This window comes from Corvus cornix, chromosome 2 (assembly GCF_000738735.6).
Source record: "Corvus cornix cornix isolate S_Up_H32 chromosome 2, ASM73873v5, whole genome shotgun sequence".
Lineage (NCBI taxonomy): Eukaryota > Metazoa > Chordata > Aves > Passeriformes > Corvidae > Corvus > Corvus cornix.
In genome coordinates this window covers 127,414,487-127,440,046 of record NC_046333.1, presented here as the reverse complement: position 1 = coordinate 127,440,046, position 25,560 = coordinate 127,414,487, and the positions used below count along the sequence as shown (strand labels likewise).

General features: G+C 39.6%; 3 protein-coding genes across 11 annotated transcripts in view; 1 reads left to right on the top strand and 2 right to left on the bottom strand.

Annotated features, from left to right (window-relative positions):
• CPNE3 (copine 3) overlaps positions 1-4,842 on the bottom strand; it is a 31,757-nt gene extending 26,915 nt beyond the window's left edge. Inside the window, exons 1-3 of one of the 5 annotated variants that reach the window (XM_019289146.3) lie at positions 4,738-4,832; positions 4,464-4,556; positions 1,959-2,009 (exon numbers count right to left, since the gene is read on the bottom strand). The gene's annotated coding sequence lies outside the window, so the exon portion shown is untranslated. Of the gene's footprint in view, positions 1-1,958; positions 2,010-4,463; positions 4,573-4,737 lie in introns of those variants that run through there. The other 4 variants (XM_010405011.4, XM_019289148.3, XM_010405010.4 and 1 more) reach the window with 4 other exon arrangements.
• Positions 4,843-4,902: 60 nt separating this feature from the next.
• On the top strand, positions 4,903-18,886 carry RMDN1 (regulator of microtubule dynamics 1). Of its 2 annotated transcripts, none has more exons than XM_010405015.3 (10): positions 4,903-5,169; positions 5,807-5,918; positions 8,602-8,689; positions 9,639-9,798; positions 10,447-10,536; positions 11,186-11,241; positions 13,302-13,389; positions 14,740-14,770; positions 16,087-16,220; positions 18,284-18,477. In XM_010405015.3, exons 1-10 carry the CDS (start codon positions 5,050-5,052, stop codon positions 18,320-18,322), a joined length of 918 nt encoding a protein of 305 aa, XP_010403317.1. In that variant the 5' UTR covers positions 4,903-5,049; the 3' UTR covers positions 18,323-18,477. The 2 variants fall into 2 exon arrangements, with proteins under 2 accessions (XP_010403317.1, XP_010403319.1); XM_010405017.4 differs by lacking the exon at positions 18,284-18,477 and adding an exon at positions 18,719-18,886 and having other exon boundaries at positions 5,011-5,169.
• Positions 18,887-22,445: 3,559 nt separating this feature from the next.
• The window catches only part of WWP1 (WW domain containing E3 ubiquitin protein ligase 1), a 59,384-nt gene continuing 56,269 nt past the window's right edge, over positions 22,446-25,560 (bottom strand). For 3 of the 4 annotated variants that reach the window (XM_039571505.1, XM_039571494.1, XM_019289164.3), the window contains exon 24: positions 24,616-25,142. In XM_039571505.1, the coding sequence (XP_039427439.1) occupies positions 25,028-25,142 (115 nt within the window). In that variant the 3' untranslated portion in view covers positions 24,616-25,027. The other variant, XM_039571508.1, reaches the window with a different exon arrangement.

Genomic DNA, 25,560 nt, shown 5'->3' with positions numbered 1-25,560 from the left:
CAGAAGCAGCTTGAGTTGTTCTGTATTTGAAGAATCACACAAAACCTTGAGAGTAAGCTTTATCTTCTAATAGTACGGATACAGCTATCGCTTCTTCAGTGACAGCTGTACCTACCTTGGAGGTTAGGAAGGCTCTGCAGAGGGGTCAGGCTGGATCAATGGGCCAAGGCCAGTCGTATGAGGTTCACTAAGGCCAAGTACCACGTCCTGCACTTGGGTCACAATAACCACATGCCACACTACAGGCTTGGGAAAGACTGGCTGAAAATCTGCCCAGCAGAAAAGGATTTGGAAGTGCTGGTCAACAGTGGCTGAATGTGAGCCAGCGTGTGTGTCCAGGTGGCCAGGAAGCCCAAAGGTACCCAGGCTTGTAGCAAGACAAGAGTGGCCAGCAGGACAAGGGCAGTGATCGTCCCACTGTACTTGGCACCAGTGAGGCCACACGTTGAATCCTGTGTCCACTTCTGGCCCCTCAGTTCAGGAAGGACATTGAGGTGCTGGAGTATGTCCAGAGAAGGGCAGCAGAGCTGGTGAAGAGTCTAAAGAATAAGTCATATGACAAATGGCTGAGGAAGCTGGGGGTGTTTAGCCTGGAGAAAAGGAGGATCAGGGACGACCTTATTGCTCTGTACCCTGAAAGGAGGGTATAGCCAGATGGGGGTTGGCCTCCGCCCAAAGCAACAAGTTACAGGAAAAGAGGACATAACCTCAGGCTGTGCCAAAGGAGGTTCAGGTTGGACATCAGGCAGAATTTCTTCATGGAAAGTATTGATAAGCATTGGAATGGAGTGCCCAGTGAGGTGGTGGAGTTGCCACCCCCAGAGATGTTCAAGAAACAACTCATTGTGGCACTTAGTGCTATGGTCTAGTTCACAAGACGGTGATAGGTTAAAGGTTGGACTTGATGATCTTGGAGGTCTTTTCCAACCTAAATGACTCCATGATTCTCATATTCACTATTTTGTATGCAGGAAGGAATAAGAGCATTCTGAATTAAACAAGTAAGATTATGCTGATAAAACCCTAATGACCGTACCACTCATTTTACTGAGGGTTATGCCAATCAAAAATAAAAGCTAATATTTAAGAAATCTGAGGTATATGGGTACATGAGAACAGAAGCATAGATTTCTGCATGGGAAATGAATCATCTACTTACACAAGCTTTATGATACTCTATTGAATTGGTAGGACACTGGTATAACAAGTCAGGCTTGTTTCCGTGTATAGAAATCCATCACTAAGTTACGTTGACAAAGAACATGTTCGGAATTCTACTTAAAAAAAAAACAAAACCAACTGCAAAGAAAATATTAATTTGACTTCTAGGATACCTGCTCACAGAATTACTTCAAAACAGTTATTTCTAAACATCCTTCTGCTGATTTTTTTTTTTAATCCTGTATACATGTGTTTGCCCTTTAAGCACATCTTTAATCCTTGGTTCTTCCCAGCACCTTCCTCACACAAAAGTATTTTAGGTGATGTTTCAATTCAAGTGAGCTAAACTATAAAAGGTAATACTGTGCCTTCAACAAGAAAATTAAGAAGTACAGATCTCCTGAGTTCAAAATTCAATTATTTTAAGCACAGAGCAGCAAACCAGAGGAACATGTGTTTCTTGCATGTATGTTAATAGGCTTTATCAGAGTATCTTTATACCAATTATTTCATGGAAAACAACCTATTAACTATGCAATCTGAATAGTATCTTAAATTGTGTATTCTTCATTGCAATTTCTCTGTGTAGAGTCACTGACTGACTGACTACATAATTAACATTACCCACAAGAAAGAAAAACTTCTTTCTCACTAAAATTTGCAGTACTTTACTGCAGAAACAAGATGCAGGTGAACACATGCTTTAGACTAATCCTTTTTACAGTTTGTTTCAAGGGATGTTGCGACACTTCACCATTACAACTACTAGTTCCTAAAAATGAGTTAGAGTAACTTACCACAGAGCTCTGCCTGTGGGCCAAAGGCCAAACCTTCAACCAACAGTAGCACTAAAACGTGAAATGAAAGAAAATTAAAACCAAGAATTGTTATTACCATAGATCAATCAAAGCAAGAGGTTTGAAGGCATATGGTTTGAGGAACTACAGTTCCTCTTAAAATAAATAACCTGTCCAACAGTTTTATGTATCCATGACAGCAGCACTGTAAAGATTACTCAAGAGATACTCAGAGCTTTTGTTAGACAATAATATATACTAAATATTATAAAAGTCCAGCAAGAAAAGTCCTTTAAGATTTTAAGAACAGAGACCCGATTACTGGATTTGTCCTATTCATTAAATTCTTTTTTTTCAATAAGGTAACAGTGGATTAGAGTAAGTAGATCAAAATCAGTGGCTCCCAATGTTATTTATGCTCTAGCAAACCTGTGCATCCTTACACAGCTAAAGGATGCCTAAGAAAAGTCCATGAAATCAGTATCCCGCAATGGTCCAGCACATCTCAGTATAAGCAATAACAACACCTTGAAACCAACAATCACAAAACTGCCCTTCACTATAGCCCAGAGGTATTTCAAACCTTTCTATATGCAAACCAAGAGCTCTCCAGTCAGCAGCCCTTCACTTCTGTATCACAACAGCTACTTGAACTCAGCGTTCCCTGTGCCTTGGAGGCATCATTCATGCTCTGCATATCCACAGGCAGTGGCTCTGAACACAAGCACACAGCAGTCATGCTAATTCCTGAAACCATCAGATAATTGCACATATGCTAATCACCTGCCACGAGGAATTTATAACAACCCTTCTGGATAGGGGAAGTACCAGAAGCAAACTGCCGAAACTAGAACTAATTCAGCTTCCTCCTAACTGTGCCTTTGATAAAGCACTGAGTGAACATGCACTTGATCCATCTACGAGATGAAATGGATCTACAGGATAGTCTTCCTTCAACCACAGAACAAAGTATGAAGCAAGTGATCCAAATCACTAAAGACTATTCCTTAAACAGAAGCTTGGATCCAGCAACCAAGCCCCAAAATTCCTCTATTCATAAATCCTTCAAACACTTAATAATGCCCTTTCAAAATGTCTGAGCAACAGCATCTCACCTAAAACAATATTAAAGATAAACCAAAGAAATCAAACAGAATCACAGAGTCGATGGAAAAGACCTTTAAGGTTATAAAAAAACACACTGCAATTCTACTTCCTGTCTACTTGCTTGCACAAGCCACACCACACCTTCAAATGTCATGCTAGGAGGGGCCAGTATTAATCTTTACCTAACTGATCTAAGAACAGAAGTAATTTTCTTGGGTTTAATAGGAGCTAATATCTACAAATACTACGTTGATCATACGTTACTTATGTTGGAAGAGCATTCTGACTTTCACAGGAAATAAAGAGGAAGGAATAGAAGGTAGCTTACTCCTTAACTTTGTCCCTGAAGGTATTTCCTTTAGGAAACCATGTAATGACAGCATTTGTTCCTAAATCAAATTAAGGTAAAAAAAAAATTAAACTCCATCCCAGGTATGTGTAGAGTTGAGATTTCAGTTGTATTACTTCTAACACTATGGCTTCCCTTTAGCATTCAATTCTGGAGAAACATTCAGCATCAAAGAAGGCTGTACAAACACTGTGGTACCCATTCTGCTACTTTGGAATTCTGGCAGATGACATTTAACAACACCTTAGTTATTCAGCCTACCAGAAATAGATTTATGCTTTTGATAGCTGAACTGAAATTAGTCTAACAGTCACCTATAATGAACCAGTATAGATTAATTGTAAGATATTTAGCACAAACATACTTGTTGCAAAACTGCATTCTTCCTAACACCAGAACAGATAAACAAAAAGACCTCTGTCTCCTTCTCCTTGAACATCTTTCCTGCCTCTTTTTCTTCTAATGCTTGTTGGTGTTCTGCACGCACTTTGAAACATCTTACCTCTGTGATTCTACATATATGAAGTTAAAATTTAAAGCTCCAACTGAAAATAAGACTAGCTGGGATTAAGCTTGACTATATTTACTTTTACTAAACAAACTTCCTGCACCACCACAGAAGTATCTTTAACTCGAACCTTCAGGGACATAACCCCCCAGGAAAATAAATGTGTTGGAGGCAGGACAATACATATTACTTTGAGGATACTTAATGTACTTTGAAAACAGGAGTATGTAAACGAAAGTGAAGAGGTTTCACATTTTAAAACTTTTCCCTAGTGGAAGAGTAAGTTATGACAACATGAACTTTATCTAAGGTTTGTCTTGCATATATTATGCAACTACAGTGAAGAATGAAAACAACCACCCACTCAACCAGCAGCTCAGAAAGAACAGCATGTGGTTTTCAGGAACGATGCTGACTCTCGACAGCCTCCTCTGTCAGCGGTGAGAGTGCTTTTCAGAGTGGCGTTTACACCGCCACACAGATCGGCACTGCGGACTCAAACCTTCAGGCCTACAGCTCTAACTCCACCGAGTTCCACTACCTGCGGGACGGCGGATGGGGCAGCGATTCCTCGATCCCCGCAGCAGCAGCCGGCAGCGCGCTCCGTGTCCCGGCGCAGGAAGTGGAGCCGCACCTGCGGGGACGTTTCACACGAGGAACGGCTGGGACAGCAGGCGCCCGCAGCCCTGCCCTGCAGCCCCAGCCCCGCACGGCTCCCGCTGGACGAGGCGGAGGAGCCGAGAGCGCAGCCCCCGCGGGACACGGCGCACGGCCGCAGGAGCGGCCCCTGCTGCGCGGCCAGACCTCACCCTCACCTGCAGCGCGGAGCCAGCGGACCCTCCGGACCCCCGACCCGCGGCGGCCACACCCGCGCGGCCGGACACGCTCCGCCCCGGGGCGCAGGCGCAGAGCCCCCGTGTGTCTTCCCCCCTCCCCGGCCCGCTAGGTTAGGCGGTCACTCGGGCCCGGCGTGGCTCGGGGCCCGGCTGCGTAATGTCCGGCTCTCGGTACGGCGGGCTGCCCGGCCGAGCGGATGGCCCTTGCCCTTGTGTGCCCCCGAGCCCGGGCAGGGCCGCGGGGCGGAGCGGCTGCTCCGGAGGCGGGGGGCGGTGCTGGCGGCGGTGGCGATGGCGGTGTTTGTGGCGGCGCTGGCGCGGCTCTTCCGCCGTGGCTCCGCCGGCCTGGGGACGGCGCTCCGGCGAGAGGCGATGGGCGGCCCCTGCGGCCGGGGCCGGCTGGGGACCGAGGTAGCTGGGGTGCTGCTCGGTGCGGGGCAGCGCGGCCGGTTCGGGACTTCTTGGAATGCGCTGCCCAGGGAGGTTGGGGAATCACCGACCTTGGAGGTGTTGAAGGGAAGACTGGACGTGGCATTTAGTGCCATGCTCTGTTTGACGTGGTGGGGTTCGGTTGTAGGTTGAACGGGGTATCTCAGAGGCCTTTTCCAACCTAGTTCGCTCTGATTCCCACGGGGTGTGGCCGCCGCTCGCCCCCGCGGGGCCGCTCCGCCGGCATGAGGGAGGCGGGTGGAGGCTCCGGCATCGCGGGGCGTAGCGAAGGACTGCTTTGGTTGTGCGAAAACAGCCCTGGGCTCGCTTGAGCAATACGGGTTTGATTTTTGCTTCTAAACTTGTGTTTGCTCCGTATTTACGGTTTATATTCAGTCTAGTGCTGTGTTCGTGTTTTCGGGTGTAATCGTGCGCTTCTGTTGAATGTTCTTCAAATGTACTCGCTTGAAGTGGCGTTTTGTCTTACGGGGTTTTTTTAATATTTTAAAGTCTTCTCTTTGCTCAAAATCTGAAATATAACCAGTGATACAGACAAGAAAAACCTTTTTTATCTCGGAGTGATAATGTTCATTAATACCTGTCTTATGATCCTACACAGGTGCTTAGAAAAGGCCTTCAGAGGGGGGTTGTCCTTTCAACAGGGTCCTTTTTGGTTTATGAAGCTCATAAGCTGATTTCTGGCTTCGCTGAGGTTCATGCGAGCTTCAAAGGTAATATTTTCAAATTTTGAAATATGTTGGTTATTCTGATGTGAGACTTACAACTTTTAGTGCCAGAATTATAGCGGGAAATGGTGTAATGCTTTTGATTTTTTCCATTAAGACTGCATGCAGTATCATTTCATGACGAGATGCTTTTGAATTGGGTATGAGTAGTCTGGTAGCACTTCAACAAGTGATTATTTCAGGTGTCATGGAAAGCACATCTAGTCACTCATCCTGTCAGGGATAGAACACATGCACAAGGTGGATGATAACTGATTTGCTGTCCAATCTTTAAGTAACTCTTATTGAAAAGATATGGGTCTGTTAGGAATGCAGACCAAAACTTAATCTATTTCTAGAAGTTTTAACTATTTCATGTTTTCAGTATGAGCACTGTGATTCTTGTTTAATCTAGTTGAGCAACACCAAGATAGCGCTTCATACAAAACTGAGAAATGTCTTCTATTTCTCTAACAGTAAAAAGGGGGAAGCAAAGCCTTGCTTCACTTACCGGAGAACAATTGAACAAATGGTAAAATGTCTTTTCACATCCTTTCAATAAGGATAGTCTCACTGCAGGAAGGACAGTAACAATATCTTAAAAGGGAATGTTGTTGCAGACTTAGAACTTGTCTGTCTACATAAGGATTTTCAGAGTCAGCCTGACTGAATGGAGAATGAGCATAAACTGGATGTGCGCTCACTGCATAGTTGAGGTAGTAGCCAGGTCAGGTAACCTGTTTCTCTGTGTCTCAAAAAGAGGAACATCTTAGATGTTTATGCAGATAGAAATAAAAATTTAGACAATAAATTTTTGAATGGATAAGGAGCTGTTTCATGTGCTACAGCAGAAGGAGCATCAGTGAGTAGATTTGAAATAGCTACTCAGTACACAAATAAGAAATAATAATAATGATGAATAAAGAATTCATCATTTGTCATGAGGAATATAAATAACACCACTTAGTTGCCTTTGGTCTTTTCAGTGCTCCCACATGAATCTGACATTTACATTGCCAAGAAAAGCAATGCTAATGGGCCTTCTATACAAGATGTAATAAGTATGGTGAAAATAAGGGTAAAATAGAAATACCTGAAAAATAAAGTAATAAAAGCATAATTTGCATAAAACAGCTTATGGGAGATGCATTCAGAAGTTTTGAGTTCTGATCATTTAGTCATTAGATACATTAGTAGTGTTCAGGTCAGCAAGCAAACATAATAGTTCAGTGAAGATTATACTGAAGATGTACCACAAAGCTCATTTTGGACACTAAAATCCAGAGTCCACATAGATTGTTATCTTATCTTTGAAAGGGTTGAAAGAAGACATTTAGAGACAGCAAGGTTAAAAATTATCCAGAATGCACTGATTTATATTCTAGGATCTTTTTGAAATGAAGAGGAGGCTTTTGTGTTCAGTAGCCTTCAATGTTTTGCTTCTTTTGTAAAGAAAATGTGCTGCCTTTAAATGTGGCTACCATATTTAGTAGGTAACTTGAAAAAGGAAACCTTATAAACATGATTAATTTTTTTGAAAGGGGTTAGAGCTTACGTTTGACTTCTAAGTTTGATCATGGACCCAGGCATAATACCAAAGAGACAATAAGCATAGGTAGAAGGTCCGTAAAAAATTAGACAAGGTTTTTGACATAAAAGGTAATTTTTTAATGCTTTAATGTTGGAAGAAGAGTAAACTCGAAGTTTGTTCTTCTCCTGTACAGTTACATACATCAACAAAATTACCTATCTGCTTCCCTTTGGGTATTTTTCCATCTAATTCCATCTTTTCTCATGCTATAATCTTCTATAGTGTGGTGTTTGATAATTCTCTTTCCTATATGCTGTTCCAAGTACTATATTAATTTATGTATTATTATATTCATCCAGTTGTGGAAATTATATTCCCCCACCACTGTTGTGTTTCAGAGTATTTTCTAGAATAAGAAAGTCTCGTAAAAATAATGCTACTTAGTTCATAAATTGATACTCTAGAAAGCCAGTTGTGATTTTCAAAATTATTTTTGCTTTTAGTATCTTGAACACATGGGAGTTTCAGTAGGTGAATTGCATTTTTTGGGCTTGTATTTGGGAAAATCCTAAGGACTTCAGTGTGAAAACCTTTAAGCAATGTTTTGTTTTGGCTTGTGAGTAAATAATGGGACCCACTCAAACTGCAGTAATATTCTGGCAAAACTGTGGCGCCATATTGAGAATGAAGAATATTTTTAAAAGTTGGGGTTTTTTTCATTGCTATTGTAAGATTTAAATTCTCTACATATACTAATGGAGGGGTTTTGTTGCTCTCAACTCTACTTTATTTGCCCTCCTGGTCCATTTTCCATACTTTATTTTTCTTTTCTGCCGTTTTCACATAAGTTAAAAAGTAACTTATTTGTAGTAGTCTGATGCACTGAGAAAGACACCCTGGACTGTTAAATCTGTTCAGCATCCAAAGCTGTGTTGCTGAAAGCTGTTGTAGTTTCACTAGAGAGGCACTGATTGTCATCCTCGTTGTGCATTGTATGTCTTGCTTACTCAGTCCTGCTGTAAGTTGTTTGCAATGATGGCCTAAAAATGAGCTACATCATTTTCAGCTAGGTTGTCCTGATCTAAAATGTTTTGGTGGTAATGTCCTAATTAACTATAATTTGTTCTTCTGTCTCCACAATTTTAATTCCTTCCTAAGTGGAAGATGTGATAGAACAAGCAGACTACCTGTATGGGAGTGGAGAAACTGAGAAGCTGTATCGGTTGCTGGTTCAGCATAAAAATAGGTACTTCACTGCCTTGTGACACTACTGTGGCTTCTTTTCTGTGCTCTTCTGTATCAATTTTTCAACTAATAGTCTCACTGTGGAATGCTGGAGAACCTATTTTTCACCCTTATGGAGTAGGAAAGAAGGACTTGTGATCTTTTTCCTCCTAATGGAAAAATGAATGAAGGAAGAGCTGGTAGTTGTAGAAAGTGAGGGTTAACCCTCAAGTTTTTCAGTCCTGCTTGTTTGTTTTGTTACTCTAAAAATCCCTTAAAATATACTGCAAAAATCCTGAAAGACTTTAAAGTCTCTATTAAATTAGTAAGCCAAAACTAAAATGGTAGTTACCTAAAGTATAATGAAGTGTAAGCAGTGTTACATAACAATATGTTACCAAAATAAAACTTAAGATCCTTTAGCTTTGACTATAACCTGCCATACACCATTTGATATGGTGATATAAATAAATACATAAATACACAGATTTATGTGCTGGTGGTATGGCTCATCTGTTTTTTTTCAGTGTTTTTCTAGGAAGGATTTAATAATTTAAGTACAATTAGAGGAAAAAAAGATGCATAATGTTTTAAGTATTCCAAGTAGACATCAATACAAATCAGCAGAGTGCATCTAGCTAAGAACAGAGTAGCCCTCCTTTTCCTTCTGGTGTTTTGAGTGGTACCATTGGGGTTTCTAAATCTGTGGGGGTTTTTTGAGAAAACAAAGATCTTTCCTGCAGATGTGTTTGCTTTGCAGACCAGAATGGCAGAGCAAAGGTATTGTCAGACAGTCTGTAATGGTGGGCTTTCGTTTGCTGTTTGGTACCTTGGGGTTGTACATAGCATAGCATGACAGATGATTCACTATTGTCTTACCACCCACTTGAGATATACTTTGAAAGACTCCTTTAAGACCTTTGCTTTGTTTCCAATTGCTTTAAAACATCAATGTTTCTGTTCCTAATTAGTGATGATGCAGAGTTGTTATGGCGGCTGGCACGGTCGTCACGGGATCTGGCTCAGCTTGGTAGTACTTCTGCAGAGGAGAAGAGACAACTGACATATGACTCCCTTGAGTATGCAAAAAAGGCACTTGAAATAAATGAATCAAATTTTGCAGCACACAAGGTGAGCCGTGCAAAATAACTGAAATCTTGTCTGTTGATTTCTGCTTATAGAAAACAGAACAAATGTCATTGTGCTGTTTTAGCAAACTTCAGCATAATTTATCTTTTCAGTTGAGAATGAGTGAGACTTCTAGTTCTTCCTAATGTTTTTGGAAGATCTGAGTTCAGACTTTTCCAGGGGAACTTCCTCTAGGGAAACAGAAACTGATGCAGTGTGTGCAGGACCATGGAAAGAGGTGACTGATCAGGGTGATTACAGCTGATGTAATTAGCTCCTCCTGCCCTGATGTAGGCTTAAAAATGTTGTACATCTCACATTCAGCATGCGGTTCCTGGGCTTTGTAGAGTTTCACTGGAAATATTTCAGGCCTTGGCTTCATTCTGCCCTTTTTTTTTTTTTGTGCTGCTTTACTCACAGGCAAAGAGGTAGCAAAATGTTGCCTTGGCATCTTGGATCAGAAGAGGATGTTTATTCCCTTACACATGAAAACCAGCAGCTTGCTCTGATATTGATTCAGTTGTTCACAATAAATACCTACTGCTTGTTGTCATCTGTGGTGGTGGCAGCTGTTCTGGTTGCAAGCTTTTTAAAATGTACTATTAATATAGTGCTCTGTTAAATGTTTTGGTTTTGTTTTTTGAATTACAGTGGTATGGAATTTGCCTCAGTGATGTTGGAGACTACGAAGGAATCAAGACTAAAATTGGAAATGCTATTGTCATCAAAGAGCATTTCCAGGTAATGCAGCTTTTTGCATATGACAAGATTAATGTGTCCAATATGTAGATTGTGTGACAGCTGCTAACTGAGTTTTGGTGAAAAACCAAAAGTGTACTTCTGTTCAGACTTCCTAGTTCACTTTGTTCTTTGGGTTACTGTGACATATGCTCCAGAAATGCCCCAGAATCAAGGAGTACAAACTCTCTCCTGCAGTAAACTACGTTGCTTTAGAAGGGAGTCTTGAAATAGCTGAAGTGCTTTAGACACCTCTTAGGGCTAGATCAAATGTAACTGATATTGAGAAATGGCTGTGTGGCTGTCCTTTTAACTGTGGATTATGTAACAGTAAAGGACAAATACTGGAGAAGATCATGGACTACTAATTTTATATCACCAGAGATTATATCAAAATCTGAACATGCCAAGTCTCAAATGCAACTTTTAGTAACCTACTAAAGAGAAGTGCTTAGACATCTGTCAGTGTCATCAGATTTTTGGAGCTGAGCTGCTTTAGTTGTACACTGAATAAATAGTGTATTGCCTTGAAATTCTACACACTATCAGTCTGGTTTAATTAACAGTAGGATAACAAGTTTTAAATATATTTTAATCCACGTATTAGAACAACTTCTTCACATGTTGTGTTGCTTTTTTCTCCCCTCACCAGAGAGCCATTGAACTGAATCCAAAAGATGCTACAACAATTCATCTTATAGGGATTTGGTAAGATGTATTTTCAAACTAAAGTTAGCACATGGCAAAGAAAAGTGCAACAGTTTAAGATACCTTGCATGAATTGCAGAACTACTTGGAATAATTTAGAATGTGCTTGTAATTGATACAAGCATGAAAACATATTGAACAGATATAAGACATCATGCCTTGAAACAGTCTAGCTGTTAATTCTTATGCAGTTCAAAAAGATGAAAAATAATTGTTCATTTAATTTATTTGTATGGAACTATTAAAAATTCATTTTGCAGTCGTTAAGTTAGCTACATAGAATCCAAAGTGGGCATCAGTGATAGTGAGTAGTGCTCATTTTTTCTGGAGTACGTGAATCGAGTCAAAACTCAACACTGAATTTACCTTGAATTTCAGTGACAGCTGCAGCTTATTACAATCTGTGATAAACTATCAAAAGTGAGATGTATTCCGAAAATATTTCTGTTATTATCTGTCATGATACAGTATTTTAAAAGTTATGTTAAATAAAGGGAGCTTATATATTATGTATTAAACAAAAATTGTGGAAATTTAATTTACTTCTCAGTGAAAATAGTACTAAGAATTACTGTTACATAGCAGGCAAATGGACTGGAAATAGAACTTTCCATACTAACCAGGGTATTCTGTGTAAGTGGTGTGATGGAAAGCAATATAGTTTATGTGTTAGTGAGAGGCTCCAGACAGCACTTTTGGTTATTTGCTTGAAAAAGACCAAAGGTGTTACATTGTTTTACAGGAGATTTCTATTGTAAGATTGAGAGGTTGAAAAGAAAGAAAGGCAATGTATTTTCACCTTAAAAATATATTAAAAACCACAGTCAATTTCTCTGTCATTTTTTTTGACTCCTGAGTATCGGAGAAAATGACAATCTACTGCTCCAGAGGTTTTTACTAGTTTAGAAACTTTTTTTTTGGCATCCACCATTCATTTCCACATGATGTAAGAATTGCTATAGACCAGATTTCTAAGCATAAGTATATGCTCCCAACTGACTAAGCCTCAGGGTCCATTTTGAGATAGGAAGCTTGTTCTGAAAAGTACTTAAGACATTGTTCCTAAAGAAAATTAGAAAAGATGATCAGAAATGTGCAATTAATACTGCTTTTGGCTCTAAAATATTCCCATGTTGTATATTTAAATGTACTCATTGCTGAATTCCAGAGCCATCTTGATCTAAAACTGGCATTTAGTATCAGCCAGTTCTTGAGATTTTTCTCCTTTCTCTTTCTTATCTGTCCTGGACTGAATCTCTTTTTGATTAGGCACATCTAATGACACAATTTCAACTCAGACTGTGTATTCCATGTCTCGCCCCCCTCTCCTCCAAACATTTACAGTTACTAATTTTTCACCTCCTCTAGAATGCTCTATTTTACACAGTGAGTAATAATTGTAATCTCATCATGGGAGGCTACTAAAGTGAATAGCATTGTTTAATGTTTACACCCACGATGTTCTGTGCACTTGAAATGCTTCAATAAAGCTGTTTAATCCTTCCAGCACCAATAAGATAGGTGACTGACTGATTGATTACCTGTGTTATTTAGTAGATAGAAAAACAGCATAGCATGGCTTAGCCTAGAACACAGTGGTTTGATTCTTGAATTTATTTTCATTCTTATAGATCAGAGTCTCAGGAATGTACTGCAGATCTACTTTGTATTAATAATTGAGAAAAGCAAAGTAGTGTTGAGGTAAGGCAATGACATTACTCGGTTGTGCTGTTTTTGCAAATACATTAGAACAAAACACACATAAATCATTCAAGCTCAAAATCTGTCTCATGCTTAGTAATTGTCCCAGTTTTAGCTAATGTAGTTAGTTCCCAGTAAAACACACACCAAAACTTCTTTAGTAGCAGCTTCAGACATCTTGTTACTTTCTTGTACAGATGCGAGAACGTGCTTATAGAACTTGCAGTGTGTCTGCAGTTTTGACTCTTGGAATCAACAATTATGACATCCAGTTTTTATGTCCAACAACAATTATGAGACTGTTGCTCGAAAACAAGAGAAATGTGAATTTTAGATACAAACATGTCTTTTTGCTTCAGGTGTTACTCCTTTGCTGAGATGCCATGGTACCAAAGAAAAATAGCTGCGACGCTGTTTGCCACACCACCAACCTCCACATTTCAAGAGGTACAGTATGAAAATGTTTCGCAGATTATTATTCCTCCCAGAAAGCTAATGATAGACTTTTTACTTATTTTCCTGACAAAGCTGGCCTCTGCTTATGGAATAAGCATAGAGTTGTGAGTTTACAACTGTCAGTAATAAACTGAGAATATAACAGGACAGTAAAGGATATCTAAAAACATAAAAACCTTCCATTTTCTTCAGCTTTATTATGATGATGATTTCTATTATTTATAAATTGCTACAAAGAAAAAAAAACCCAACCAAAGAAACAATTAGCACACACAGAACAGTGAAAATTATTTCATGTAGTTTGTGCAATAGAAAATAATAAGCTATAAGCTATATGTAACTTAGTTTGTATTTACTGTCATGCTCTGTTCCAGATAACTGTCTGTACTAGTCCAGTGCTGATGATTTATACAGTGGTGTTATGCCATGTACTTATTTGCTAGCTCTAATATAATTTGTCTCCTTATATTAAATGCAAAAAGCAACAGCTTGCTTTGTTACTTAAGATGAAAAAATACCTTTTCATTCTCTGGCCACATACGGTGTGGAGTTTTTTCAGTTGAAAGTAGTTTTCTTCATCTTTTCTATGAAGATTTCTGCTGTTGTACACCCTAAAACATGCTATCCAGATGTTTATCTTTTAAAATAGTGTGTCTAAACCAGTGTTTATCTAAAGCAGTGTGGATCTTATTTAAACACCCGTACATATATAGAAACTTGACAATACAATTGGTAATAGAAAAGTTTGCTGCAGCTGTTTTAATCTTTGTTTGTTTAGAGCAACCAATAACTGTTTTGTTCTCTTAAAGTGCGGGGGCAGGAGTCACTAGAAAGTAATTGTAGAAGACTGCTTGCTGTTACACAGAAGGCAATTTAAGAGCTGATTGAAAAAGAAAGAAAACTTTTTAATGGAATGTCAAGCTTGTAAGTTTTGCTGAAAAAACACTGTCAGAAGAATACAGAGTGTCAGCCAGGATTTCAAATACTACCACAATCATGCCAGTCCCAGCATTCAGTTCTGTAGCACTTAAAAGTCGTTGAAGAAGTAAACTTGTACTGCTAAGACTTCTGCAGTTTCAGTACAAAATCTGTTTTGTAGATATGTCCGCACTTTCAAGTTCTGTGAGAGCTTTTTCCCTCCAACTAATACCATTAGGAAAAGGTAGGGATGGACTGAAATTTCATATATGCTGGATGGGAAACTAGTTGAAAATGTGTGGATATCATAGATCCACACATTTTCATAGGAACTCCTTCTTCAGGTATGTCCATAAGGCTGTAATTTGACTATTGTGTTGAGTTTATTCTCCACTTTAATGAGCACAACTTTGTCTTTTACAGGCTCTTCGTTACTTCCACATGGCAGAAGAAGGTAATACTTGTGACTTGTTTTGACTGAAAAATATGTTAGGATTGATGACTTTTCAGTAAAACTCTAGCTGTCAATATCACCTTAATTACTGTAGCCACCAAACCCAAAACAGTAGCATATGATCAGCTGATAAACGTGGTGGGCCAGTCAGCACACTGCGCTGTTACATTGGAACATTTTATCAGAGATACTTAAAAATATGTTACACACTTTAAAAAGTATGTTACACACCTAGTATACACCACTTACAGTGTAACATGAAGGTTTTTTTCAGAGTAAGTATTAAAGTGAAATTTGTACCTTCCTGAGAATAAAGTACTCTTTCCCAAGGAATTCAACTGGAGTGCAGGGGGGCAGAAGAAATTAAAAAAGGGAATTCTGTGTTACTTTTTCAGAATTTTCTTAGAGTTCAAAAGTTCTCTGTTTTCTAAATAGAAAATAGAAAAAGCAGAATTTTTATTATTTCAGAAGGTATTATGATCAAGAGTGCCAACCTGACAGTTAAACTGTCCACATGATATAAAATAAAAAATGAACATGTTATTTCTCCAGGAGTGAAGCCATAAGCAAAACTGACTAGCTGAAAGATAAAGGAAGACAAGGGAAGACGGTGTTCTATGAAAGATTTGTACATAGTTAAATCAGTGAAGTTCAAAGGAAAAGCTCATAGTGTGTCTTCCCTTGGGTGTCAAGTAATGCAGCTGTGAACTGGAACAGTGAACTTAATCTCAAAATTTGCCTCCAAAACACCTCCATATGTTTTGAAACCTTACCTTAAATCCAGCAGCAGGGAGAGCCTTTGCTATAAGTATGAACAGTAGACAAGACTACTCTTTAATAATGAATGATGCTTTATAAAAGCAAGCTTTAAATCTTTCCTTAAAAAATGTTTTGTGTAGATACAAATAGTTTTGTTTTCTTCTGTGCAGCAAAAACTAAGCTGGTATCTGCATGTGCTAGGAAATGTGCCCTATTTTCCCTTGCCTTTACCCGCTAAGCTGGTTGCATTGCGTGTTGTATGTGCTAGGTCCAGAGAATCCAAAACCTGCAAAGCAAAGCTGTTATGCCTTAAGCTCACTGCTTTGCTCTTTGTGAGGAATCTAGTGTTATTTATTACATTAATTAACAAGCTGCTAGTTAGTATAATTGCTTATGAGACCAAAATCTAGCAAGTGAAAGTTTTACATTGGCTTCCTTCTGATCCAAAGCCAAACTACTCTGTTTTCTGAAACAAGTACCAAAGTATAGTATATAGTATCAAAGTATAGTATGCTGCTAATTCTCATCTAAAGATTTTCATACCTGTCTCTATGCAGCTGATCCAAATTTCTACAGCAAAAATTTGCTCTTTTTGGGGAAAACATACTTGAAGTTAAACAATAAGAAGATGGCTCTTCTGTGGTTAAGCAAAGCAAAGGAGTATCCTGCACAGACAGAGGAGGACAAACAGGTAGGAAGTTAAGAATTGTAGTAGTACAATCATATATTGTACCCAACATGTATGACATCATGGCAGTGGAATGTTTTGTAAAATTAACTCAGAGGAAATTATAGTTTAGCACCTATAATTCAGAATCACATCAACACCAAAAAATTCTAGTATGTTACCAGCCACCTCTGAAAACAGTGGTTGGAAATAATTTTGTTTTAGTCATAGTAGAAAACTGTTATCCTTTCTTCTTCATGGTAGTTTCATATTGCTAACAACAATCCAGCCTTAGCTGTGTTGCTGAAGTTCAGGCAGGCACCTGCACTAGCCGGTTTCTATGTGAACACAGATTGACCTTTCATATGCCTGAAATGGGTAAGGTAGGAATCACAGTTTGGAATAGCTAACAATCATGTGAACACAAGGAAGAAAAGACCACAGATGTACCAAACCTTAACATTGCAGTCCTTCCTAGGCCCCTAGGGAGAGATTCAGACAATCTGAATAAAACAAATTAAGGAAATGTGTCTTGGACAGCAAATCTAGCAAATGCTAGATGACATGAGTCACTTAATTACCCTTTGAAACTGCACAGAAGGATTCTGGTTTGGAGGGTAGGCATCTGCTTCCTACATAAACATTTCTAAGTACTTCCAGGAGAGGTAATCCATTAGGTTTGTTCATACCTGGTAATGCATTCAGTATAAACCAAAGCAGGTGAAGTTACCTTTCATAAACAATCCTGTTAACATCAGGAGTAACAAAGCCTCATTTCCAATTCATTTTTCTTATGGTTGATAGACTTCTATTTCATTTAGCAGTAAGCTGCAGTTGAGATGCACATTCTGAATGTCCATACAACACTCTGAATGTCCTAATCGTAAGAAATACTTTTGGTAGGATTTTGCATTTCACACCTCAGAAAAAACACTACTGAGGTAGTGTTTCAGAATCCCTCTGGAGATGCTCTAGTCAGCCTCAAACTGTTTCTTCCAAAAGTGAGTTCCTTTAGTAACATCTTTCAGTGGAAATATGAGTGTTACATTCCTCCAGTGCCTTGCAAAATGTTTAGCAATTTAATAGCCTAAAGGAGTAGTGGTCTCAGGTGTGTGTGAAATTGGTCAGTTCTTCTGACAGTTACTGGTAGCTGGAGGCACACTTGAAACCAGTGATCCCAAAAACTTGTCTTTCTTTAGGAACCATACAAAAAGTACAGTGAGAAGTGAATTCTGTGCAGTAGCCAAGTTGTTAAACCACTGATCTGCTTCAGCTACTTGTGGCCTCCCAGTACATCTACTTCCTAGTATCTTAGAGGGGTGCAGAGCTGCTGAACTGAGAAAGGTGGTATTCTGCCCGTTCTCTGGGTGAATGTGTACAATGCAAAATTCATTGGGAGTTAGACTTGATAGTCCACTATGAAGGAAACTGGCCTGTGCAAAGACATTTGAATTCTTGTCTCAGCATAACTAGGTTTTCTGAACATTTACCGCAGATACTCAGAGGTATCTGGCCTACACTGTGTGCATGGCTTGCTGTGTCAATACCAGAAGTTTGTTGGGCTGGAGGTTTTTATGTGGTTTGAGGAGGCAGGAGAGGGTGTTGAGAATTTTTTGCTGTTTTGTATGGTTTGTTGTTGAGGGGTGTTTAATATGAATGTTAGAGATCATATTAAAATTTTGTTAGGTTTTAACCAGAAACCTTAGGCAAACAGAGCCTCAGAAATGGTCTTGCACTTCTTAGTTGCTATCCAGTGTGTTGAAAATCCTAGGTTGGTTGGGTATGGTCAGAGGTGGGACAGCTTCCTGCATGCTGGTATTGGACTGTAGCAAATCAAGAGCTAGTATCTGTATTCAACAGAAATAAACTTCATTTATATAGTAAATGAATTACACTGAAGGCACTTAAGTGTTTTATTCCTATTCATGTTTCAAGTATTGAGCATCTTGAACTACAGAAGAAAAATGACTACTCCTAGGAGTGTTCTGAATTTACACAACTGCAGTGAAACATTTGGGTGCTTGTGAGGAAAGTTTTGCTAGAAGAGCCTGTAACTGGCACTGTTATGTTACATTTATTTCTTTCAGGTACAGAAAGAAGCTTTGGAGCTGCTTAATTCTATATAAGAAGAAACAAGATAATGGGAATTCAGTGCTTCAGGTTTGAGCAGCATAGGAAAAGCCCCAAATACTACTTTGGTTTATTGAAGCTGTTAATCAAAGTATAGCCCAGACCTTCTATCTCCCTCTAATTTCTATTAAACTCTGAACTGGAAGATCTGTTTCGTTATGTGATCCTGTTTGTTGATTTACACGGGAAGGAAGGGGGCTTCATTCACAAGCAGGGTCTATAGTTAGACAGAAGAGGCTGGGAGAGTGATTGCATGGATTTTTAATTAAGTTTTTTACACTTCTAAACTACAAGTTATTTATGAGGAATAACAAGAAACATGACTAGCATGAGTTTAAAGAAAGGAGGGACAAGGTCATGACATAATTATAATCCTGAATTTTTTTCTACAGTGTTTTCCTGTGAGGTTCAATGGCCTTCAAGAGTAATAGATGCTCCTACAGATTTATCATTAGGGCTGCACATATTAATTTCAATACTCTTAAATGTTGGGGTCTCCTCCCCTGCCATGGAGCCCTGGGAGATGGGCCCTGGGGGGGAGACACGGGGTCTCCCTGCCCCTGGTCAGTCTCATTTCCCATTGGTTGTTTTGTGTTCCCCTGTGTGGCCAAGGACCCTCAGGTCCCGTGACTGCAGAGTTCCTGAGCTGAGCCCCGGCCATGCGGCTGGAGAAATAAACATCTCTGAAACATCTACCACGAATCTGTCCATATATACTTCGTTTCCACGGGACTCCTGGTTTGAAATATGCTTGTTGCAGTAATCCCCACTGCAACAAACTGGTGGAGGAATGCGGGCAGGACACCGATCCCTGAGGAAGATTTGTGAGTAAAATAACCACTCTAGACCTCTCTCTTCTCATCTTGGTTTGGATATTCTCTCTGGACTATGGAAGAATTGTGGGAAATGGGGCTCTCTGAGCCACAGAAAAAAATGTATCTAGAAGTAAAAGGAATCCTTGAACAACAAAACAAAAAAGTAGTGCAACCGGGAGATCTAGAACATTTCTTCATCTGGCTTTTCAAAAGGTTCTCCGATATTTCTCGAGACTTACTTTTTGATATTGAACCTCCTGTATCTTGTGAGGGGTGTTTCTGGGACGAGATATGGGATAAAGTATGGGATCAAAGAGAAGCTTTCCGTGCATACCTTATAATCAGTGAAGCTCTTGAGGAGCATTTGTACAGTCCCATTACCCCTAAAGCAGAAGATCATACTTATCCCATGGCCAAGAACGCGTGGCCGCCATCCCGGGAGCACATGACTGCAGCCGTGCCGGCGGAGGTGCCTGTGCTGGATGCGCCCGGCCCCCTCGGGAGCGCGCGCCTTATCGCGGACCCCATCCCTGTCTCGGGGTCCCCGGCCACGCAGCCGCGAGTGAGGGAGCGATGCCGCAGGCGCCGCGGTGCCGTGGGCCACGAGCAGCCAGGAACTGGGCATCGGCGTGGCAGCCCGCTCTGAGCACACGGCTCGGAGAGCCCTGCGGAGGGAGAAGCGGCGGTTTCCACAGCGACACGAGAAGCCGCGCAGCACTGAGCCGGAACGGGGCCGCACCCAAAGCAGCGTGGAGTTGGCGGAGCGGAACCGCTCACAGGCCACGGGGCCAGCAGCGATGGCAACGCGGGGCCGCGCAGAGCCCAGACACGCACCGGAGCAGCGCCGCTCAGAGCGCGGAGCAGCCGCAACGCGGGGGCCCGGCCGAGACGTCGGAGTCGGCGAGGCGGCGGCCACGCGGGACCAGCAGCCACGACAAACACGCAAGCACGTGATAGGAGAAGTTGTAGCCACGAAAGTCACAGGAACTGTGAAATGGTACAATGTAAAAAACAACTACGGATTTATAACACGAGATGATACAGGGGGAGGTCTATTCATCCATAGAACTGCCATTAAAAGGAATAACCCTAAAAATTACCTGCAAAGTGTAGGAGATGGGGAAGTTGTACAGTTTGATATAGTGCAAGGAAAGAAGGGTTTACAAGCAGCAAATGTTACTGGGCCTGGGGGTATTCCCGTCAAAGGCAGCCGTTATGCACAAAATTATAAACAATATCCATCCCAGCAATTTCCCTACTCACAGCCTACTTTTCCCTTTTACCCTGTACCTAATATGAACCCCTTCCTAAGTTTACCCCATCCCCAGTTTATTCCTAATCCGTTTTTCACCCCATGGCTTCCCTATACAATTCCCTTTCCCTACAATTCCTCTCCGATGCCGAGGGGGGGATGAAAAGGGGGAGGGAAGAAATTAAACTCTGTCCTGCCTCAGTTTCCCCACAAAGCATGCCCGGAGAGTCCTGTCTCCCTTTTGTCAGCCCTAAAATGTTCCACAGAATCTGTTTGGACATTTAAAGACTCAGGAGGGTGGCTTGTTTTGTCTTGAAACTGTTCTTGTTATCCAGTCATTTTCATTCTCCTTTTATTAAAATGAAACGGGTGAGGTGTTGGGGTCTCCTCCCCTGCCATGTGGCCCTGGGAGAGGGGCCCTGGGGGGGAGACACGGGGTCTCCCTGCCCCTGGTCAGTCTCATTTCCCATTGGTTGGTTTGTGTTCCCCTGTGTGGCCAAGGACCCTCGGGTCCCGTGACTGCAGAGTTCCTGAGCTGAGCCCCGGCCATGCGGCTGGAGAAATAAACATCTCTGAAACATCTACCACGAATCTGTCCATATATACTTCGTTTCCACGGGGCTCCTGGTTTGAAACATGCTTGTTGCAGTAATCCCCGCTGTAACACTTAAATGCTAAGTGTTTGACTTTGCAAAAAGTGTTGCGGTTTAAAATAAAAAACGAAGGAAAAAAAACAGTAGGGAACATCTAAGAAAATCCCTTTATGGGTGATATCAGCATGTGCAGTGAGAAGCTTTCTGAGGATTTAGTGGCTGTAAATGTTTTCTGGGCACACACCGTTTACCCTAGACTGTGACCACAGGATGAATACACACTCCCAGTACATCAGAAAGGAACTACTGTGTGGAAGCGTATGGACTTCTGTTTGTAGACATAAAACTTTCTTCTTGGTCTTTCTACTATGTTGGCAGGAATTTTCACCAGAAACACGAAGTAACCTAAGTTAGGTGTCCAGCCAAACAATATATTCCAATTACCCAAGGGAAGAAGAGGACCAGATAATGAAGAAATGGTAGACAATCAATTACATGTGGTATCGTCAGTACAACAGTCTAGAAAAAAATCGATTAGAAATACCTAATGGTTGCTTTACTAGGAAAGGGTATTGCAATCTATAGGAGGAAGATGAAGAAGAGCATAAATTGCTTAGACTAACAAACCAAGCCTGAGCTAAGTCAGTAGTAAAAAATCATGGTTGAGAGAGAATCTGGGGCTTGAATTAAAGCCTGATGTCACAAAAGTACAGTTAAAACAGGGTTTTCTCAACTACCATAAAGTTATTATTTTTCTATTAGTAAAGCTTCAGAATGAAGTCCTCTATGTCACAGTGTCTCAGGATGGATGATACAGTGTTTGAGAATTTTCTGCATTCATGTTCTACAGAAACATCTGCCATACAGAGAGTTTCTTCTGTTAGCTTTGTGACAGAGGCACCTTTACTTAGGTGCCTTGTGCGGCAGCAGAAAAAGGAAGAATATCCACGTACTGAGTAACAACTGTGGAGTGTGTAGTGAAAAGCATCTGAGTTGCAGGAAGAAAGGAACCAACAAAACCCATGAACTACACACCAGCTCCTTCAAGTAGTATTACCTCACTGGTTCCCTGGTCAGACTTCCAGCCATTGCTGCCTTCCCTCTTTTTGCTGTTTTACTCACTCCCCCCAAATATAGGTGAAATATGCAGAATTCAAATGAGAAAAGAAAAAATTACAACATAGTCTTACTGAAATTCCCAGAAAATTCAATTACAGTACATACATGCACACAGGTATATTAATTTTGCTTTTTTTTCTTCCGTAGCCAGGAGGTTTCAGTTAGTCCAATTCACAGACTTAGTCTGTGACCAATTCATAGTCAAATTCATGTTAGTCATACACATGTACAGAAAGCTACTGGGTTTGGTTTTTTCTTGCTTACTAATCCTTATCCCCAGGAAAAACTAGTGCAATTATGAGACAGCTAAAGTTACCAAAACAATGAAACAACTACATTCTTGTGATGTGCTGTCTTTTTTATTTTGTTCAGTTACTCACAGATTCACAAAATTCAGCAGTTGGTAGTGGGTCACCAAGTCATTCATTAGTGCAAATTCATTAACTGTGACATTTAGCCCTCCTTGTCTTTTAGGCAAGTGACACACACTCCTGGTGCCTGGCCTTTGACCTTCTTGGTTTGTTTTCTTAAACTTCCTCCATTCTAATCAGCAAAAGTGATAATTTAAGTGGATTTGCACTTCAAACGAATTCAGTGCTATATAAAAATGGTTTTGCAGAAGATATTTGGTGATGTATGAAAAACCCTCAAAGTGGTGGAAATTTTTGAAGCTCTTACAGAAGAGTTCATGTAAGACAGGAGTCTGTTGGGCCCGCTGCACCACTGCTGTGACCAGAGCTCTGTACAGGTACAGCTCCAGTGTAAGCTGTGCATATTGAATACAAAGCCTCGAGACAATCCCATATGTAGAAAAATAAATTTCTGGCAGAATTCAGCTGCTGTATTGGAAAGATACATGAACAGATACAGCTATTTTTTCCACATGTACACTTTTAACAGTGCAATATGATATGTTAACACAAGTGTGTTGAATTGTATTCTAAAATCATTTTAATGTGTGTACAAAATTCTGTGTAATTTAAATGTAATGGAATTTACAGATAATATTTAAAGCATATTACAAATGGTGATTTAAAACATTTTTACGCTAAAATAAGGAAGCACAGTTTGCTAAAAGTAGCATTTAATATAATTCACATGAATAAGGTGTTAAATTTTAGTACTTTTTTAAACACATCTTTGCAGTTCAGCAAATACATGCCAATAAAATGCCAATAGAACTTAATTTTAAAATGCTTTTATATTATTGTGCACTTAGGACAAACCTGACCTACATAGAAGGATGACAGGTTTTAGATGTACTTCATTCAAGTACATCTAAATTGCTGTTATGAACTTTAGAGAAATGAGAGTATTTAATACTAAATATTTTTATCTGTGCAAAGCTTAAGTAACTTTCATTTTATTTGAGTTTACTAGATCCAGTATCTGAAACTGAACATGAACACAGAAAGCAGCAAAATTCACATTAACTTTTGTATACCCTTATAGCTCAGTTTACATTAATATAACTCTACAACGTTATAAAAAGGACATGATGGATTGAAAAGGGAAACCAAATAAAACAAAACAAAACAAAAAGCCTGCAAGACACCAGACCAAGAAGATAAAGGGTAGTATTTTCTCTTTTATTATTTTTTCTTTGAAGATTACCTAACATCCTCATGGTAATAACCCAAGGTACTATGTAAACAAATTTCAATGCTGCTCAAATGAATTAAAATACTCTGTTCAGCTCCTGCAGTAAGTCAGAACAGTGGCACCAATTCCTTTCAACATTAAATCACATTCATCTCATTGTACATGACTCTTGTGCAAGTAGTAAAGGCTTTATTCATGACCTTGGCTACATCAGTAAGGAGGGATATATCAGCTATTTATGTATTTAAAAAAATTAAACTGACAGAAAACAGATTCTGTCATCTCAAATACCAGCAGCATCTTTCTACATATTTAGGATACGTTTGGCCTAAGCCTTTAACACCTTTTAGAACAGCCATGCAGTAAAACAAACTTGGAGATGTTTCTTAAGAGAACACTGAGCAGTTTAAACATTTTTCTGAATGATAAAGCCAAGATAAAGCAAATCCAGGCCCTTTCAAATGGCTGCAACTTTTCATACACTTAAAGCTCTATAAAACTAGAGCTCATTAGTATATATATTTATATTTTTTTTATATATATATTTTAAATAAGTCTCTTGTCTGCTTTCAAAATTTATGGAGGGGTTTTTCTGGTCTTTTGAAAGGGCAATAAATAAAAGTAGAAAAGGCTGAACTGTTTTGCATATATTTGTGGAAGAACGGAGAACAATTAAACTTTTAGAGTTCCAGAAAGATCACTGTACAGAACAAAAAGCTTATATACAATTAAGTGTGCAATTTTAGTTGGCTGGGCCTTTTATTATGCAAGAGATCCTTTTTGACTAGAAGCCACTTCTACTCTTGTCCAAATCCCTCAGTTTCTTCAATGGCAAAGAGCAACTTCTCTTTTAGTTGTTCATAGCTTTTATATGGTGGCAAATCCAAACGATTAAAACTGAGCAAAAAGAAAACAGAATTTTGTTAAGTTTATCTAAATCCCATGTAAAACTCTACAGAACTCCACTGTTATAGTAGAAGTTATAAATGTTCTGATCTAACAATTAGAAAAAAAGAAATAAAAATCAGCACTATCTCACTGCCTTGACATTTCTACAAGAAGTAAAAACAAATTTTCAGAGGAATATTTTAAGAAACAAAAGACTGTTACCAGATAAAAAACCAGAATCATTAAAGACTGAAGACAGCCCAAGATACAGGGAACTATAATACTTAGAAAAAATATCATATAAAAACATGATACTTACAATAATAATTACTATTTCTTATAATAGTAATACTTAGAAAAGGAAATTTTCAGCATGAAGTTTAATATAGTCCCAGTTTGATGCATCTCCAAATTTCAACAACAGCATGAAAATCAACTTTTCTCCTTCCTACACATGCTTGGATATAGGTGGGTGTTTTTTCCTCCAAACTTTGCCCTTAAAGGCTTCTGCCAAAACATTTCATTCCACGTCTTCCCCAAAATTATCCTAGACAAGACATGTGTAACTCTTGCAAACATCACTTAAACAAAAATCCAGTGGAGAAAATGTAAAATGGAGGATAACCTTTAAGTAGTTTAAAAGCATGATGAATATTATTGTCACATGGTGCCAAAGGAAAGTGTGTCCATCCTGCACAGTTATATAAAAAACTGATCTGTGTACCTGTTGCACCAGTTCAGTATGCACAGGAATGCCAAGCCAATAATGGCCCATCTGAAGCTGGTGGGAAATAATATCAGCATTCTTGGCTAAGCATCCTTGTTTTGAGCGTTTGCTGTGATTTCTTCTCATGACTATACATTTTATCTTTTATAAGGTTACTGCATAATAACTGTATCTAATAACTGTATGTACCTACTACTAACATGACTTGTTCAGTTATTTAATATTCTCTAAAATAATT